Source organism: Eufriesea mexicana, unplaced genomic scaffold (genome assembly GCF_001483705.2).
Source record: "Eufriesea mexicana isolate 0111107269 unplaced genomic scaffold, ASM148370v2 scaffold9269, whole genome shotgun sequence".
In the NCBI taxonomy this organism is placed as follows: Eukaryota; Metazoa; Arthropoda; class Insecta; order Hymenoptera; family Apidae; genus Eufriesea; species Eufriesea mexicana.
Genome location: NW_016916987.1, coordinates 263711 through 284888, shown reverse-complemented (window position 1 = coordinate 284888; position 21178 = coordinate 263711). Strand labels below are relative to the sequence as shown.

Genomic DNA, 21178 nt, shown 5'->3' with positions numbered 1-21178 from the left:
CTGAGCCAGCCGCATGTTTTATTAATGCAAAGCCGCGCCGGTGCATCCCTAGTCGAGTTTACCCGGAGTTTACTCTCTCTTCTTCGCTCTATCTCGCCTTCTGTGCGCGAGGTCTAACTATTTGCTTGACTAAGCGATGCGGCTGCCAATGTTCCCTTGGAAATGGCACTTCCTTCTTACCGCTGGGAATAATAAGGCGGCCAGCAGTCGCGAGATGTTTCAGATTTAATGAGAATCCGGGAAGGCAGACGTGCCCTCTGGCTGGCTCACAGGCTCGCAGATACGATTGTTCGGCTCGCTTGTGCGAGAGGCTTCGATTGTGACGTTAATTGTCCTTAACGCGTTGCGTGCCGCATAGAAATCTCTGAGACATAAGCTAGGGACCTCGCGGTTCGACATGACAGCGCGTTGACGTCTATGGTTCTTAACAGATGGCGCACGAAACGCGAGAAAACTCGTAATATGTTAAGAAAGGTTCCTCTTAGCTATGGAAGAGGCGCGAAGGATGAAGGGACCTTTGACAGATCTCTGCTTTGGCTCGTGTCTGATACATACCTGTGCCACTGAGCGCGAGTATGGTACGATTAACGTAACTCTTGGATTTGGATTTAGACTAATTATTGTAGTAAAAAGTAAGTAATAAAATAATCTCTATATCCTAGCGATGTGGAAGCGATCCCTTCCCCTGTGTTTTGTCTTTTGTTAGCCTGTGTCTTTCGTCTCCCGTTTTCTAGAGACGTCTTGTGACCTGTGTAGCCCCAAAAACAGGCTAGTTCTGACCATTCGATAAAGATCTATATAGTTTTCCACCGTTTCCACTGATTACACGACGTGTTTTAAGAATTCTAGAGATTAAAATTTACCAGCCTTTACACGAATATTGCGGTTAGAAAAGGACAGATGCTTCTGTGGTGGAACATCAACAAATTATTCCATTTCTACGATTAATTTGTGAACTTTTATAGCTGCATCGCAATGCTGGATCTTCGAGCAATATTCTCGTGCAATTTTCACATATAATTTCGTACTAACTTTGTTATTATTAATTACTTGACGGCGTATGGGATTTGAAATCAGCGATTGGCCGCTAAAATAATTAATTATGAACAAAACTAGAAGTGAAATACGAACAAAAATGATATGGGAACATGCCCAAGGATGTTGTTTTTATAATGTATGCATGCAATTTATAAATTAATTACGTAGGAGACAGTAATTAATGAAAAACCGATAGTATCTTCGACATCAGTACAAACATTCCGGGGAATAATTACTCGTAATTAATTAATTAGGGAGAAATTAATATCCAAAGTTACATTAGAAACTTCGTAAAGGGCATCTCTTTACGATGCAATTATAAAAATTCATAAATTAGTCACAGAAATTGAGTAATTTGATAATTTTCCAGTAGAAATTGAAATTACGTCGGTCAGTGCCATCTATGATTTTGGACTGGAAGCTTTGTTACGGTTCCTCGTATAAAATTCTAGAAACGTCAGTAAGCGCCATCTATGATTTTGGACTGGAAGCTTGTGTTACACTGCGAAATCATAGATGGCGCCAAATGATGTTTCTAGAATTTTGTATCGGGAACACGCAAGATGAGAAGAGGTAGATACCGACGGAGTTCCTGGAAATGACGTCATTTCCAAGAATTTCCTTGGACAATAATTTCGCTGCTTCGACGAGAAACTTTCGGCCAATTTGATGATTTTTTATCAGGATAACATAACATGACAGGAGGTCGTTCATCGACCGATTCCGAGAAATGACGTCATTTCCAAGAATCGAGCGGACAATACTTTTGCAACCTAGTCGAAAAATTTTACACCGATTTCGGGACTTTGTATCAGGATAGCAGAACATGATAGGAGGTCCCTCGACGATCGATTCCAAGAAATGACGTCATTTCCAAGAATTGAGCGGACGATACTTTTGAGGCCAATCCGTAAAACTTTAGACCGATTTTACGATTTTGTATCAGGATAATATAACATGAGAGGAGGTACTCAAATGACTTAGTCCTCTTATTGTTGGATATTTTTATTATTATACTTTCCTTACTTACCTTACTTACCTTAATTCGTCTTAATTTGCAGATTTCTTCGACAAATATTGTCCACTCTTATTTTTCACAGTTCCAAAAGGAACTTTGAAAATTTATAAGAGATAAGACATATCTTATACTTATTATTACTAAATCATTGCTGACTTGTATATAATGTATAATTAACTTATAACTATTTAATAACTAACTTACAAATAAATTACAACTAATTGGTGACTAACATATAATAGGCTTACAACTAATTGATGACTAATTTACAATTAACTTACAACTAATTAATGACTAATTTATAAATATAAGTAATTAGTGACTAATTTACAATTAACTTATAACCAATTAATGACTAACTCATAATTAACTTATAACTAAATAATGTCTAATTTATAACTAACTTAAAACTAGTTTATAACTAATAATATTTTACTTACCTTACTTTACTAACCTTACTTACCTTAATTCATCTTTATTTATATATTACTTCAACAAATATCGCCAACTCCCATTTTTCAAAATTCTAAGGGGAACATTGAATATTCACAGGAGGTAGGACATATCTTAAACTTATTACTAAATCATTGCTAACTTATATATAATTTATAATTAACTAACAACTAATTAATGACTGAGCCTTTCGTGATGTTAAATTTTAATTCGATTTATTATTATTGGAAGTTATGATATTGAAATTATTTGGATCTACATGTAGAAAATTTTCTTCTTCTGGAGGACTCTACATGGCTTCCAGCGCCATCTTGTTTCAGCATGTTAAAACCTACACCACTGTTACTCTCTAATATTAATTATTTATCGACTCTTTTATATTATTGTACGTCACAAAATTCTCCTTTATTATAACAAGTTTTGTCAATATATATTTTATTGTCTACGTTCATAGTTACAATATATTATTAAGTAATTATTATTAATAATATTCATACTAAATAATCATGGCATCGCAGATCACTGAAATATATTCGAATTAATTTTCCTGACCTTTTATATCGTAAAAATAAGTGGATTTTGTCATTTCACGATTCATTTATCAATACGTTGAGTGGTAACGATCGTAAATTTGCAATTTTTCAGGCACTTCGATACGACAGCAAACGAAGAGCTGGAGGGCCGAGCACAAAGCTGCGAGGACGCTCGGAATAATAATGGGCGCGTTCCTCCTTTGCTGGCTGCCATTTTTCCTTTGGTAAGCGGAAACGACATTATACTTCGATTATTCCTACCTTTTTAAAACAACCATCTCTTTAACACCATCGATCCAATCTTCTTTCTTCACCCTTATTTGAATAACCTTTATCTTCAACCACTTAATTCTTTAATCGTTCATTTGTCAATTATTTCAAGTAAAAAGAAATATTTCTTTTGACCGTTTGAAATGCTCAATGATAACCTTTCTTACTAAAGAATGAATTAAAAAATTTTAATCTTTGTATCTCAGCAGACGAGAAATATACAATATTATACTAGAATTCGCAAGTCATTGCTTTATTTCTTAAGCTTCGCCAATAAATGACTCAACACTAACGCTATCTATATTTACGCCAATGGTGCATCATTATTATATGGATCTCTCTGACAGTTTAAAATTTTCAATAATAATCTTAGTAAGTAAAGAATAAATTAAAAAATTTTAACCTTGACATCTTAGCAAACGAAGAATACATTATGCAAAAATTCGCAAGTCATTGATTTATTTCTTAATCTTCGTCAATAAGTGACTCAATCCTGATACTATTTATATCCACGTCAATAGTGCATCACTGTTTGATCTCCCTGACTTTTTGAAATGCTGAACAATAATCTTAGTAAGTGAAAAATAAATTAAATATCTTTAATTTTCGTATCTTAGCAGACGAAGAATATATAATAAAAACATTCACAAGTTATTATTTTATATTTTAGTATGCGTTAGTATATGTACTTATAATTGACACGATCTATATCTACGCCAATGGTGCATCATTATTTAATCTCTCCGATTATTTAAAATGTTAATAATCATACTAAGTATAAGATAAATTAAAAAATTTTAATTTTCTCTTTTATTTTATCTTAGCAGACGAAGAATATATTATACAAAAATTCGCAAGTCATTGATTTATTTCTTGATCTTCGTCAGTAAGTGACTCAATCTCGACATTATTTATAGCTACGCCAATGATGCATCACTCTATAATCTCTCCGACTATTAAAAATTTTTAACAATAATCTTAGTAAGTGAAAAATAAATTAAAACATTTTAATCTTCGTATTTTAGCAGTCAAAGAATATATTATACAAAGATTCAAAAGTCATTGCTTTATTTCTTACTCTTTGTTAGTAAATATCTCAACCCTGACACTATCTATATCTACTTCGATGGTGTATCACTGTTTGATCTCCCCCCTATATAAAATTCTCAACAACAATCTTACTAAGTAAAAAATAAAATAAAAATTTTGATCTTCGTATCTCAGCAGAAGAATATATTATACAAAAATTCGCAAGTCATTGCTTTATTTTTTAACCTTCATCGGTAAGTAACTCAACCCTGATACTATCTATAACGTAAGCTAACCTAACCTAAGCCTGATACTATCTATATCTACGCCAATGGTGTATCGTTACTTAGTCTCTCCAGCAATTAAAGCCTCACTCTGTTCACCCCATTTACAAAATGCACGTTTCCAATCAGAAACAAAAATTCGTGGAAGCAATCTGTCTCCGTTTCAGAGCAGACATGTCCGCAACCAATCGGAACAGAGTTTCCTCCAAGTGGAAGCTGCTAAACGTACATCTGCCATGCATCTTCCTCCGAGAACCGCATTCTCTAACCCAAACCTATCCTCGTACCACATTACCATACCACGTCCTCCTTCGCGAAATACTTCGATACTCTCCATCTTGCCTCCCGGTAGTGCTCGTTCCCTTGCAAATCGCAGCACCGGAAGCGTCCTTCTTCCGCGCGTCAGCCGACCAAGACAGAAACTCTCGTCTCGTGTTCCTCCGAACACGATGGTGGCTGCGAGCCGTTCAGATACTCTCGGTTCCATCGACGAGCGAGTTCCCAGGGACGGTGAATACTCGCGAAAGCTGAGCCAGCCGCATGTTTTATTAATGCAAAGCCGCGCCGGTGCATCCCTAGTCGAGTTTACCCGGAGTTTACTCTCTCTTCTTCGCTCTATCTCGCCTTCTGTGCGCGAGGTCTAACTATTTGCTTGACTAAGCGATGCGGCTGCCAATGTTCCCTTGGAAATGGCACTTCCTTCTTACCGCTGGGAATAATAAGGCGGCCAGCAGTCGCGAGATGTTTCAGATTTAATGAGAATCCGGGAAGGCAGACGTGCCCTCTGGCTGGCTCACAGGCTCGCAGATACGATTGTTCGGCTCGCTTGTGCGAGAGGCTTCGATTGTGACGTTAATTGTCCTTAACGCGTTGCGTGCCGCATAGAAATCTCTGAGACATAAGCTAGGGACCTCGCGGTTCGACATGACAGCGCGTTGACGTCTATGGTTCTTAACAGATGGCGCACGAAACGCGAGAAAACTCGTAATATGTTAAGAAAGGTTCCTCTTAGCTATGGAAGAGGCGCGAAGGATGAAGGGACCTTTGACAGATCTCTGCTTTGGCTCGTGTCTGATACATACCTGTGCCACTGAGCGCGAGTATGGTACGATTAACGTAACTCTTGGATTTGGATTTAGACTAATTATTGTAGTAAAAAGTAAGTAATAAAATAATCTCTATATCCTAGCGATGTGGAAGCGATCCCTTCCCCTGTGTTTTGTCTTTTGTTAGCCTGTGTCTTTCGTCTCCCGTTTTCTAGAGACGTCTTGTGACCTGTGTAGCCCCAAAAACAGGCTAGTTCTGACCATTCGATAAAGATCTATATAGTTTTCCACCGTTTCCACTGATTACACGACGTGTTTTAAGAATTCTAGAGATTAAAATTTACCAGCCTTTACACGAATATTGCGGTTAGAAAAGGACAGATGCTTCTGTGGTGGAACATCAACAAATTATTCCATTTCTACGATTAATTTGTGAACTTTTATAGCTGCATCGCAATGCTGGATCTTCGAGCAATATTCTCGTGCAATTTTCACATATAATTTCGTACTAACTTTGTTATTATTAATTACTTGACGGCGTATGGGATTTGAAATCAGCGATTGGCCGCTAAAATAATTAATTATGAACAAAACTAGAAGTGAAATACGAACAAAAATGATATGGGAACATGCCCAAGGATGTTGTTTTTATAATGTATGCATGCAATTTATAAATTAATTACGTAGGAGACAGTAATTAATGAAAAACCGATAGTATCTTCGACATCAGTACAAACATTCCGGGGAATAATTACTCGTAATTAATTAATTAGGGAGAAATTAATATCCAAAGTTACATTAGAAACTTCGTAAAGGGCATCTCTTTACGATGCAATTATAAAAATTCATAAATTAGTCACAGAAATTGAGTAATTTGATAATTTTCCAGTAGAAATTGAAATTACGTCGGTCAGTGCCATCTATGATTTTGGACTGGAAGCTTTGTTACGGTTCCTCGTATAAAATTCTAGAAACGTCAGTAAGCGCCATCTATGATTTTGGACTGGAAGCTTGTGTTACACTGCGAAATCATAGATGGCGCCAAATGATGTTTCTAGAATTTTGTATCGGGAACACGCAAGATGAGAAGAGGTAGATACCGACGGAGTTCCTGGAAATGACGTCATTTCCAAGAATTTCCTTGGACAATAATTTCGCTGCTTCGACGAGAAACTTTCGGCCAATTTGATGATTTTTTATCAGGATAACATAACATGACAGGAGGTCGTTCATCGACCGATTCCGAGAAATGACGTCATTTCCAAGAATCGAGCGGACAATACTTTTGCAACCTAGTCGAAAAATTTTACACCGATTTCGGGACTTTGTATCAGGATAGCAGAACATGATAGGAGGTCCCTCGACGATCGATTCCAAGAAATGACGTCATTTCCAAGAATTGAGCGGACGATACTTTTGAGGCCAATCCGTAAAACTTTAGACCGATTTTACGATTTTGTATCAGGATAATATAACATGAGAGGAGGTACTCAAATGACTTAGTCCTCTTATTGTTGGATATTTTTATTATTATACTTTCCTTACTTACCTTACTTACCTTAATTCGTCTTAATTTGCAGATTTCTTCGACAAATATTGTCCACTCTTATTTTTCACAGTTCCAAAAGGAACTTTGAAAATTTATAAGAGATAAGACATATCTTATACTTATTATTACTAAATCATTGCTGACTTGTATATAATGTATAATTAACTTATAACTATTTAATAACTAACTTACAAATAAATTACAACTAATTGGTGACTAACATATAATAGGCTTACAACTAATTGATGACTAATTTACAATTAACTTACAACTAATTAATGACTAATTTATAAATATAAGTAATTAGTGACTAATTTACAATTAACTTATAACCAATTAATGACTAACTCATAATTAACTTATAACTAAATAATGTCTAATTTATAACTAACTTAAAACTAGTTTATAACTAATAATATTTTACTTACCTTACTTTACTAACCTTACTTACCTTAATTCATCTTTATTTATATATTACTTCAACAAATATCGCCAACTCCCATTTTTCAAAATTCTAAGGGGAACATTGAATATTCACAGGAGGTAGGACATATCTTAAATTTATTACTAAATCATTGCTAACTTATATATAATTTATAATTAACTAACAACTAATTAATGATTAACTTATAACTATCTTATAACTAGTTTGCAATTGGTATTTTAACTTTGGTGCGTAGCTCTTAGCTCGGTATCGTTTCCTAAAAATTATTTTTCAGAAAACGATACCAATTACCAGGTCTCACCACGTGGAGGTGGCTACGCATCGAGACCCGACATGCGCCCTAGTGGCGCAGCCTGCTGGCGCTACCTGTATCAAAGGTACCCAAATCTAACTTGGAGCGAATTAAGTTAAAGTGACTCTACTGACACTTTATTATATTTCGTGTCTTACAAAAGGGGTTTCGGTTCGGTATACTGAAACTCTACTGTCGCAACGCTAAGATATTTTCAAGTTCCCATAAAAATAGGGAATGAAATATCAAACACGCGAGCAAATAGAAAATCGCGACGCGCCCGAACGAGATCGCGATTATTCGAAAGACCGACTAGCCTAGGCGATGTACTCCCGTGTACAGAGATAACTTCATACCTCGGCACCCTCCCGATCGGGCCTAGCTCAATTCCAGTCACTGTCGCACTCGCCAAGACTTACACGTGGACCAAGGATAGTCCCTGAACCAATGAAACTTCTAGTGTCAACGCGAGGGCCCTGCTGGGCGGTTGCCGGCCAAGACAGACACTTCGCATCCCAGCCACACGGGGTAGAACTTAATCATCCCTGTGGTCTAACCGTAGATGGTACTAGTCCGTCAGCCAGCATGTGCCCGAGCCCAAGTCGCGTACGACTTAGGCAGCGGACCGCCCCGTCGAGGTCAGAAGACGCACTGATCCGAGGGGGTCACCCTGGAACCCGATGCATGACGAGATTGACAGTGACTGGAAATGAGTGTCGGAGACGAGTCGTGAGGATGACTTACGAAGCATGTACTTATCGAGTACACGAGAGCACGTCGCGTAGGCTAGTCGGTACTTACGAACGATCGCGATTATCGCGAGAACAATTATGTTCTATTTGCTAAACGAGGGGGATAAGAAAATGATAGAGAATTTATAAATTTCGCTCCAAATTAGGTAGCTTACCTTTGTACAGATAGCGCGCACATGATACTTAGTCTATGGATCTATCTTATGATTACTTAAAAGTAAACGCACGCATCGTTCATTGATGTGTCGCAAACAGAATCTTGAGAAACCTAAAAGCTAAAACAGAATATATTATTGTTAATATGTAGCTGAAAGGAAAGGGATTAGTACGAGGAAACCATCAAGGATAATAACCAAATGGAACGAGCAAGCCAACGACGAGACCTGAGCAACATAACTACGAGACAGAAACATTCCAACGGTGAGATATAAACATACCAACGAGGAAGCGCTCGAGTATTATACGAAATACTCGAACGCTCTAACGTAAACAAATCGAACGGAAGTTGTAAAATTTGTGAAAGGAAAGACTTAGTCAACGATGAGACATAAGGAAACCAACGACGAAGCATTCGAATATTATACGAAATACTCGAATGCTGAAAGAAGGACAAATAGAATGAAACAAACAAAATCTGGAAGAAGAAAAATAATTAGAACCTGAAAGAAAATATAATTGGTACCTGAAAGATGAAATTATTGTTAAATTATTTAAGAGAGTGGACAATGGCTACTGAATAGCCATTGATCTAGCCAACGATGATATACAAATAAACCAACGACGAAGCATTCGAATATTGTACCAAATACTCGAATGCTGAAACAAAGACAAATAGAATTAAAGAAATAAAATCTGGAAGAAGAAAAATGATTAGAACCTGAAAGAAGAAATAATTAGTACCTGAAAGAAGGAATTATTATTAAATTATTCAAGAGAGTGGACAATGGTCACTGAGTAGCCATTGATCTAGCCAACGATGATATACAAATAAACCAACGACGAAGCATTCGCATATTGTACAAAACACTTGAATGCACAAACAATGAAATCTAGAATAAAAGAAATAGAATCTGAAAGATAATTAAAATCTGAAACAAAAAAAAAAAATATTAACGCGGACCCTCCGAAGTCAAAGCGACAACTGGCTCGAGCCTGCACGCGGGCCCCTTATATAGCGGTGGCCGGGCGAAGATCGGCGAAAATTTCCGAACTTTACCGATTCCTTTAAAAGTTACTTTTCGGCTGTAATAACTAATAATTTATTAACTTTCTTGACTTTTATCATTAATATGCGTTGCAAACTATTTGTTATCAACAATTTTCGTTTGTTATTAACAATAAATTTATTAATTTATTAACTTCTTGTAAGTTCCGAATATATTCTAACACAAATACGTCGTTTGTTCAAGTAGTAGGCAATAATTTATTAATTTTTCCACTTTTATTATAAATTTACGTAGTGAACAATTTGTTATTAACAATGAGTATAATAATTTATAAACTTGTTCCAAATTATAGGTACATTTTAACGCAAATGTACAAGGTATACTTTCTTTCCTTAAATTATAAATTTTAAATAAGATATCTAGATATCTGATTCATTTCTTTTAATTAATTTCAGATAAATCTCTGGCATCGGCAGAATCGTGGGATTATACATCTCGTTATATCGCACAGTACTTTCATGCGAAACATTCCATAATATCATCGCGAATTATTTAACACCTCCAACTTGGCCGAAGTTGTTACGTCTTTCATTATCCAGAGATTACACCTTCGCGCCTGTGTAATTTTCAACGAGTTCTTTCGAGCACGGATTTCCTAGACTACTAAAAACTTTGAGAAATGTGTTCGTGCTCGTTTTATTAGCAGTTCTATTCAAGAATCATTTATATATATTTTCGTCCCTCTTAAATGAGTTGGCAAGTTTTATGCCATATACGATACTATTTACAGAATTATAGACTCCCATGAAATTAATAGGGAATTGTGAGATTTACTGTAAGTAACATGGAACTATAAAATTCCCTAAAATTAATAGGGAATTATAGAACTTTCTAAAATCAATATAAAACTACAAAATTCATTTAAATTAATTGGAAATTTTGGAATTTTCCAAAAGCAATAAGGAACTATGAAATTTCCTAAAATTTATAGGGAAATATAGAATTTTCTGAAATCAGCAAGTAACTGTAGAATTCCCTAAAATTAATATGAAGCAATGAATCTTTCTGAAATCAAGAAAGAACTATAGAATTTCCTAAAATTAATAGAAAACTATTAGTCTTTCTAAAATCACCAAGGAACTATAGAATTCCCCAAAATCACCAGAAGAGAAACGAACATCAAATAAAGCGTAAAATCGCTGGATTCTGAAGGAAAAATGACACGGAAGCCATAAAATGAAAATTATCCTGATCAAATATTATGATATGTCGAAGAAACCACGTGTGGTTAAAATCTCACTCGATAAAACGATATTTCTCTTTCCCGAGGCTAATGCGGATCTTGCTCTTTTCGCTACGCGGTTTCTCAGTGCAATATATTTCTAGTGCCGAGATATCGACCAGTGGTCTCATCCGCGAATATTCCCGCTGACTAATATTCATATTTCCAACCGCTGCGCAGAAGTTATTTATTCTGGAAATGACGCGATCCCAAACGTTCCATGGACCAGAAATCTCTGTCTACCACCAACCTAATCGAGCCGTGCAGGCCCGCGATTTATGGCGGTCATCGAACGCCATGCGTTCACCCGCCTATGTTCGGACTCTACAATAATGCTAGTCACACGCAAATCATTCTGAAACTCGCCACCATGTATGACTGTATCATGCTCGAAATCTCGTGACGTTCGCAGTTCAGAATTTCGACGAATGACCGCTGTGTTTAGTAATTTTCTGACCTTGCCCATAGTAACACTCGTAAATTTGCGAATAGGGACTTTTGGAATTTAGGTACATGGCAATTATTAATTCCTGCATTTCGAAATTTTCTGATTGATCGTCCATTTTCGGTTTTGGAAATTTTCTGCTTGCGAATTTTTGGATTTGGGGATTTTCTGATTGCGTGTTTTTGGATTGGAGGATTTTTTGATTGCGGATTTTTGGATTTAGGGATTTTCTGATTGCGGATTTTTATATTTGGGGATTTTCTGATTATAGAGTTTTGGATTGAAGGATTTTCTGATAGCGGATCTTTAGATTTGGGAATTATGTGAGTATTGTATTTGAAGTTGAGTAATTTTGTCCCTCAGAATTTGGGATTTCGTAACATATCGAGTTCCAAATTTTATGGTTATTGATCTTCGGGATTTTATGATTATTATGATAAAATCGATGACAGGACATTATGTCCATTAGCGAATTAATAATGGCTCTTAACGACGTGGCACTCTGTTTCCTCTTGAATTAACAATGGCTGCCAGTGGTGTTCTTTCGTAGATTAATTGGTTTACGAATTAGAAATAGCACCCAGCGGTACTCTGTTAGCCGTATTATGCTGTTTCGAGAGTGACAAATGTTCGGCCATGACGTGATATTGCTATTTTTTGTAAATCAACTGCTCTTATGAATTATAAATGACTATCTATGACGTAAATTGCGTCTATTCTAGAATTAAAGATGGCCGCCGGTGGAAGAAATATTACGTTTCCTCGTGAATTAAAAATGAGAGTTAGTGACGCGATGCTATGTTTCCTTTGCAAATTAACTGTTTCTACGAATTATTAATAGTAGTCGATGGCATGAAACGTGTCTAATCGGGAATTAGGTATAATTATCAACGGAGACAATATTCAGCATCCTTGTAAATTAAAAATGGTAGATAATTGACCATTTACGAATGACAATAATTTATAAAGTATAGTGAACTAATATTCCGTTAATTTGTAAATTATAATTCATAAATCGATATAATATTATCTCTTTTCGTTGAATTAAATATTGTCACCAGATATATTATTCTCGTATCATCTTCTAATTTTCGAGAATTAAAAATAATAATTGCTAGTCTAATTATTAGTACCAACTTTGGGGAATTTTTGTTTATTTCTTTTTCGATCTGGAAAAATATCTTTTATTAGCGATGTCAGCTAAATTTGAGGAAAATTGAAAGGATGTTAGCATTATCGAGTAAGTGACGTGTCGATGCTTATGAACAGACGGCATTGAGTACATCCGGTGTAATTATTCAGGTACTACGTATCTGCATACGTTAACCATTTGTGGAGAAGACTCATGCCGCTGTAATTACTTTAGTTTTCTCGTGATTATAAGTGAAACACGTTACTTGATAATTTCACTGTTGCAATTATTTGCAGTGATAATAATTAATAATTTATGATTTTTTATCGTTTCATTGCTCCATATATTCGTTTATGAACAATATACTGAATCATTTATAGTTTCCTTTTATTTTTAGCTCGTTTATAGGGAAATTATAATTTATTTGTGACGAAAAATTTACAATTCTTTAATTCCTGTATTCTCGTATTTATTTCTTTACGAAGAAAGAATAATTGGAAACATTGATTGCTTTATTGTTTAATTGCGTTTTGCTTTATTATTTGATAATGTAATTTATTCGTGAAAATGACGGTTGTCGAATTACGTCGTTATTCTAATTACTTACATCTGTAAATAAATTAACAGGTATTTAATCGCTTCATTATTACATTTATCCATTTATGGAGGAGATACTTGATTATTGTGTTATTTAATTATGTACTGTACCTGTTTATGGCAAAGGTGCCTGATCGTTTAATTGCTTTGCGATTCCATTTATCTGTTTGCAAATAAACGCTTGTTATTTTGATGCGAACGATTATAAACAGTGGTAAATAATTACAATCCTCTGTTAATTCGTGTAATGACCATAATATGACAAATAGCATTCTCCAACTAAATTATGATACTTGATATTTATTTCCCTCATCGACACCTGCGTGTTCATAAAAATTACACGAATTATTCAAACACTGTATATTATCAAAAAATATGTGGATAATAAAAATACAAAATTATTACTAGGTTACTTTTTAAACACTGCGAATTTAATACTTATTATATTTATTAAATAATATCGAAGATTCATTATTTATTATTTCATTATTAATTGACTTTTATTAAACATAAAATATAATTTGAAAAATTTCAATAATTTTAATCTAATATAATATAATGTAATTACAAAAATTTTAATAATATAAAATATAATTATAAAATATAATTTAATACTTAAGTTTCTAAACAATTCCTAAATTTTTAAGAATTTTTGGGGGTAGAGGAATAAATACAAAAATTTACTTAACATTTTATACAGTATGTCGACGTTAATAATTAATTAAATAACGTTATTTAAATACTACTCGGTGTTCCATATTTATTAAATTCTACTGCCTAAATATTATTTCTCACACATTTCACAAACACTCCTAGTATTTTACACGTAAGACACGAAAACAGGCTTAAGATTACTATAATTTCTATTATTACTACTTATTATTATTACTTAACAAATTATTAATAAACTTATTACTACAATAAATAGTAATAAGCTTATTATTCGTCTCAATCCACTTTATCGCAGTATAATAAACCCCAGCAACCTAATTTCGTTACAATTTGATACGCAACTTGGAAATCAGGGTCTCGTAAACTGGATAAATGTCAAACTGGAGAAGAAGCTCGAAGATTAATCTCATTCTGCAACCAAAAGTCCCCTCGTGGAGGAGAGTAAAAATTGCAATCGATCACCGTGGTCGAGCAATTAAGCACCGTCTATTTAATCATGAATCTAATAAATATCCGAAAGTACCTAAAGGATAAAAATAAAAAGCGAAATAAAGTGACACACGAGACGAGAAACCATCACCGAGATCGGAACTTCTTCAAATGGCTGACCACTACGAGCCTTTCCTCAACGATAAGGAATTTATTACTCTCCACAGAGAGTTTTCCAGGTTCCATTAATTCATTTCGAAGATTAACGCGGCTATCGTCGAAGTGTAATCAATTCTCGAGCAGCAAGAAGCTGAGTAACGAAATCCCCCGTAATAACTCCGACGTTTGCAGCCGTTCTTTGGACCCAACTTTCCACGAGAGCCGAACGTTTATTTCATCTGCGAATTAAACAGGTGTCGACGAACGGTTTTCATTCACTCCCCTAATATTCTGCGAATTTACGGCCCCGCGGATCTCGTTAGTTTCCATTTTCGCTGGGCCGAACTACTGGTTGCTTCCAGGTGCTGGTATTAAGAAAGGGGAGACGCGTTTGGGGGAGATGGGATAAGGGATGATGAATATCGTGGGAATGGTAAAAGGTAATGGATTTCGGGCTAGTTAAATTTCCCACAATTCGAGTAGAATGGTTTTACGTATTTTCTTTGACTGGAAGTTATTCGAAACGTATAAATGGGGGATGATGAAAATGGTAAAGAGCTGATATAATGGATGTTTGAGGGAAATTAATTTTAGGAAAATATGGTATATCGTACTGGGACAGTTTTAAATATTTTTTGACAAAATGCTATAGATGTTATAAATATGACTACTATAAATATAACTATAAATATAACTAATATAAATAAAATTGCTATAGACGTAAATTCTACTGCAATTTAAAAATTGTTGAAAGAAGCTATTTGAAAAAATTTATTTAAAAATTGACATTTATTTGAAAAATGGCATAAGGAATGACGATGAACGACGTAGAAATGGCAGAAAGTTGATAGTAATGAATTTTTAGAGGCTGTTAAATGTCAAAAAAATATAATATATCATATTTTATCTAGATTATATCTATAGAGGCTACTATAAATATAACTGCTACAAATAAAACTGCTATAGATGTAAATTCTACTGGAATTTAAAAATTGTTGAAAGAGGCTATTTGAAAAAATAGCATAAGGCATGATGATGAGCGTGATAAAAATGACAGAAAGTTACTAATAATGAATTTCTAAAGACTGTTAAATGGCAGAAAAATATAATATACTATATTGAAAGAATTGAAAACTTTTTTACATATTTTGCTTGACCAAATTTTTCAGAAATCTACTTAAAAAATGCCATAAGGGATGCTGAACGTCGTAGAAATGGTACAAAATTAGAGACTATTAAATTTCAGAAACAATGGATTTTTTGAGGAGCGAAATTTCGGAAAAATATAATATACCATACTGGAAAATTTCCAATTTTCTCACATCTTTTATTTACCTAAATCTCCCACTGAGCTTGTTAACAAAAATGGAGTAAGGGATGATGGACATAATGAAAAGGGTAGAAAGATAACAGCAATGAATTTTTAAAGACAGCTAAATTTTAAAAACACAGTAAAATAGTAATATCTCGCGATAATTGTCCAAAATGATTACCAGTAACAGGAATACCTAGAAAACAAACCTGATATCTCGTTCAGCGTGTCCTAATCTGAACATGTACTGGAACATCGCGGAACTCTTTGCTGGTGCAATGAATTCTCATTTGTGCAGCTGGGGCCAACGTTTCGACTGCGTCGCGCTCGTGGACAATTTTTTAATTAAAATGGCAGAACGCGGACGCCGCGTTCCGACCCAGGTCTCGTTCCTGGTCGCTGGCCCTCCATCGAAATGAATTAAAAGATTGTACAGGCTTTCTATAGCGTGGAAATTCGACGCGAAATATGAGACGAGATCCTACGTCGAATGAGCGTAACAAACATCGTTGCTAACGACCCATAGGATTGGGGGAGTAAATACAGAGAAAATGGAAAATTGAATTTCCCGGTGCAAACACTGTCAATGAACAAGTGTCGTAATATACGACACTCTTTTAGAGCTCACTTGCACTGGTGTTAAAATAATATCGGTAATAAGAGGAATAAATGATCGGGAAAAATGAAATTTCGAATTTCAGGATTAGAAATGTACCGAATGTTGCGTAAAATGGATAAAAATGTGGAAACGGTAATTGTACGTGAAAAAATAAATCGAAAATGTGGAACAAAATTTTTTTATTCGAGGCTTCGTTTTCGAGAAAATTGAGTGTAAATATTTGATGGTTTGCAGTTGCCATTGGCAGCCATATTGGCAAATAAATAAAATAAATGGCTATTGAATGGTTGCGAAAGGAAAAATAAAGTGTCAAGGATGATATACAACTTATTATTACATTATTTATGAAGACAAGTGTGTATGTGGAGTAATAGGTTATGGTGAAATCCGGTGGAAGGCGTCGTAATTAGGTTAGGTTTTTCGAGCTCCACGCAATGTTTCTAATGAATTTTCTCGAAAACGAAGCTTCGTATACAAAAATTTTATTCTACGTCTTTAATTTATTTTTTCACGTAGAATAAATCTCTCCTAAATTGAATCGACAATTACGATACATTTTCTGTTTTTAATACTCATTATGATTAAAGCGGCACACGTATTTACATTGCAATTTGCGGATAAGAAATATAATAAACAGATTTCAATGAAAATTGGATGAACTGTAGTGAATGGTGCCTTTCGAACGCTAGTCTCAATGGTTTTCAAGGAGCACTGTTCTGTATGAGGAATTCCATTTAATTGAGGCACAGACGAAACTCTTTTAAACTACTTTTGATTCGTTCTAATGAATAAACTGACCTCGAATCGCACTTTGCTATTTTATAATGGTATAGAAATTTTTCAACGTGTTGCTTCATGCTGTGAATTTATTAAAAACAAGGAAAATTCGTGGAAGGAAAGGGAATCCTAGAAAATGTTGATAGATTATTTTATATGGGCTTCTTTATCCGCTGTTTTATTAAAGAAAGAAAAAAAATATTTCTAAATATTTCAAATTTCTCACTTACCAAAATTTCTAAAGGAATGATTTTTTAGAATAATGATAATAATATAGAATATAATAAAAAATATAGAATAAAAATGAACTTGCATTGAGAACCTTATCACTCTAGACCAATAGGGTATGTCCCCACTTTCAGTTTCATGAATTCTAAGAACTTTGAGTTCTATAATTATTCTCTTCTGCTTCTCTTTTTCTTCCTGCAAGGACACAGGAATGACCAATTCATAGAATCCAATCCTAACCTAACACCACCACCATGAAAAAGCATCGTCAACGAACTAACAGAAAGACCCAACTCAAACCTAACCTTATCCTAAAAATAGAATCCAATCCTAACCTAACACCTCCACCATCAAAAAGCATCATCAACGAATTAAACAGAAAGACCCAACCCAAACCTAACCTAACCTTATCCCAAATTTCATCTACAATATTATCTGTATACTCTCTCTATATTTCTCCACTAACCTCCTAATATTTATTTTTTCCAGGTATCTAACAACGTCCCTGTGCGGTGAGGCCTGCTACTGTCCAGAGACGGTGGTCTCCGTCCTCTTCTGGATAGGTTACTTCAACAGCGCCCTGAACCCGCTTATATACGCGTACTTCAACCGCGACTTCCGCGAGGCCTTCAAGGACACGCTGAAGAGCGCCCTGCCTTGTTGCGCGAGCTGCTGGAAAACCCCGTCGCAGTTCGTCTAGCGGGGGAAACCCCCGTGAACAGTCGCGTCGAGCAAGCTGTCACTTGCGATCCACCGGAGAAATCGGTACCGACTCGTTCGCCGAACGATTGTCCGACTTGCCAGGCTGGGATACGCCAAGGGAATGGACCTCGTTGTCAGTCGAGCAGGGGTCTGTTGGCTGGATATCGCTTGACTCCTTCGAGGGTGGTTGAAAGAATAAGAGGAAGCGACAGGATGATAGAGGATGACAATGGGGAGTGTTTGAGAAGAAATTTTTGGCTGAAGCAACTGGAGGAGCTAGCTGTTGACATGTTCTAAGTCGTGTAGATGGGTCGCGAGAATATTTGTTAGATAGAAGAAGTATTTGATACTGCAACTACCAACCTATGTACCTAAATATAGCATAGACAGATAGTTGATCCTTTGCAGATGTGTCTGTTGATCATCTGAGCATTTTTACAGTTCTGAATGCGTGTCTGTGTATGGATAGACTCGGTTAATCTCTGTGAACTCTGATCTAGAGTTCCTGCATCTTATATTTGTATTGACTATCTTGAACAGAGCTTGGTTCCTCCAGAGTGTATTCTTATGTGACCACAGACCTGTCTGCAAAAGGTTGAAGTTCCTGTCTGAATAAAAGTGGATGATAATTGTCTTGAAGACAGTTGTACATTTTTAATAACTGTAAAACCAAAGAGTCTGGAATCAGACATACTGACTGGTTTGGCAGTTCCAGTGTCAAGCTTGGGATTTGGCTTGATCTTTGTGATGGATGAAGAAAGAAGAGAGAGAATGTTATTGGATTATTTCTTTTGGAAAATTCTGAAGCTCCAGTATGGTGTTTCTTAGCTAGAATTTATTTAGGCTGTATTTTGTGAACCTTTTATATTTCTGATATCATTTGTTGCGTGTCATAGATCACGTGGTCTGTCATGAGGATGGATTACAGCTATTAAAATATAGAAATATATTTTAATAAGAAATTTAGGTAGAATTTTCTGAAGAATCGAATTCGCCAATCCTTTTTGTCTAATTCGAGATTGTAAAATATGTACAAGGTCCGTTTCAAACAACGTTTATACATGCAGTGATTAGATATGAGGCTAACTACTCGGTGTGTCTAAAATGATGCAGAATAAAATCGATAGCCTAGGTAGAGTGAAGTAGTTTCAACTATTGTATCTAACAAATTGTGTGTCAACTGGTTGATCTAATGCTATGATACAGAGTCGACTAACTTTCATTAAGTATCTTTCTCGCACGACTTTGAACGTGTCAATGATCAGTGAACCTGTCAACTGGATTATCTCTCGAATCACTAAATCGTGAACATGGGAATAGTTAAGGGATGATTCGACGATAAAATTCAGCATCGCTTTTGTCTCATAATGCGTCAAAATATAAACAAAAATGTAAAGTACTCCAATTACGAGTCACCAACCAGAAGCAATAGCTTGCACAACATTCATAATAAGCGAATTTGTTACTCCAAACCACCTTTGCAACGTTGGAGCATATCGAGGTATGGAATTTTGGTCTTTTCCTAGAAACTCGTGCACGTGTGGCTTGATTAATTAGCGACTTTCATTGGAGGCTACCCAGAATGCGATACGTCGTTCAAAGAAGTGTCAAATAAAGTAAATTTCGCTCACAGAACTTTTCTTTCTTAGGAATTTCTTTGTGAAGGGATGAAGAGATGGATTTTACCAAATTTGATTAAATTCGTGAAATTTAATTTCGTTCTATCTATCAAATTCGGCGAAAAAGAATTTATTACACTCAACGAAAAAGGTTGATTTCTTTTCACAAAAGCCAACCTGTTAGCCCAAAGTTAGCGTTGACAATTAATAATTAAGTAGTCACCTGCAAAAGTGAAAATTCCTACCAGTATTCGCGTTTCTGTTTCTTATTTTCTTCTTCTATCGACGAATTTTCGCGAATAAATTTTGTCAGGTACACCCTTATCGTCTAAAGAAACGTGAAACTCTGTTCAGTCCTTGATTGGTTATTTGAAATATAAATGCTACGGGAAAAAGTCTCGGTCGATTTTACTTTGCACATTTGTTTTACTTTGTTCAGGAAGTATGATGCCTTAAGAAGCACAGAAGCACGAATAAACATTTGTAACAGCCATGAAGCAAAGGAGTTCCAGTGACTTCAGGTGAATGAGGCTGGTCGTTTTAGCGATGTTGACAAATTCAGAAGTTGGAGAGCTTGCTTCTGTTCTTCATTCCTTTCAACGAACGTTTTCCCTTATTTCTGCCAGACAAATATACCCTTCCGCTATGCTCTTAGTATTTACATTTTTCAAGTGATTTTCATTAACTCTTGTTTCTTCGCAATTCAATGAAATTAAAATCTCAGATTTAAATTTCGTTGAATTACTTTAACCTATCAGTCGTCATTTGTGATACTTGAAAAGTCTTAGTATGTTTCTTCCAAGTACAAGCATATGCTTACAATCATTATTAATGTACAATCATTAATTAAGCAATGCCTTGCTTTACAATTTTTATACGCCACATATGCTTCGTGTATTAAAATTAATTATTCGTTGAATTAATATTACAATGCATATAGAACCTTAGATACACATATAATTTGCATTTAATAATCCTCAGCTTTGTAAGCTGAAGCTGAAGTTAGAGTTTCACTGAAGTTATAAAACCAGTGATATAACTTTATAATAAATACAACCTGCCCTTACATCTTCACCGTGTATATATTATATCAATACAACATAAAAGTTCATATCTGAACAAACTTACAAACTCATCAATTATTTTAAAGGAAGTAAAAGTACTAGATAAAAATAATAAAAAAAAGGACTTTCATCTATCAGTCAATTCCTAAAAATAAGTACTCAAAACTGCCTGCAGATTAATAGCAAATAATTGTCCTGTACTATCTAACATCCCTTCACAATTTTTCTGAAGACTTTATCACAGCATACGTGCACGAGGACACGTG

The 21178-nt window shown here is 35.2% G+C and overlaps 1 protein-coding gene across 1 annotated transcript; it reads left to right on the top strand.

The window, feature by feature from the left end:
* The first annotated feature begins 3159 nt into the window (after positions 1 to 3159).
* LOC108553087 (octopamine receptor beta-3R-like) lies at positions 3160 to 18516 on the top strand. Its single transcript, XM_017907855.1, has 2 exons — positions 3160 to 3266; positions 18017 to 18516. Exons 1-2 carry the CDS (start codon positions 3226 to 3228, stop codon positions 18225 to 18227), a joined length of 252 nt encoding a protein of 83 aa, XP_017763344.1. The 5' UTR covers positions 3160 to 3225; the 3' UTR covers positions 18228 to 18516.
* The last annotated feature ends 2662 nt before the right edge of the window (positions 18517 to 21178 follow it).

What these genes read in the sequence shown, in the direction of transcription:
- LOC108553087 (XM_017907855.1), top strand. Translation starts at nt 3,226, where the DNA reads ATGGGCGCGTTCCTCCTTTGCTGGCTGCCATTTTTCCTTTG. An exon ending in TGGCTGCCATTTTTCCTTTG is followed by an intron (nt 3,267 to 18,016) that starts GTAAGCGGAAAC and finishes TATTTTTTCCAG; the next exon opens with GTATCTAACAACGTCCCTGT.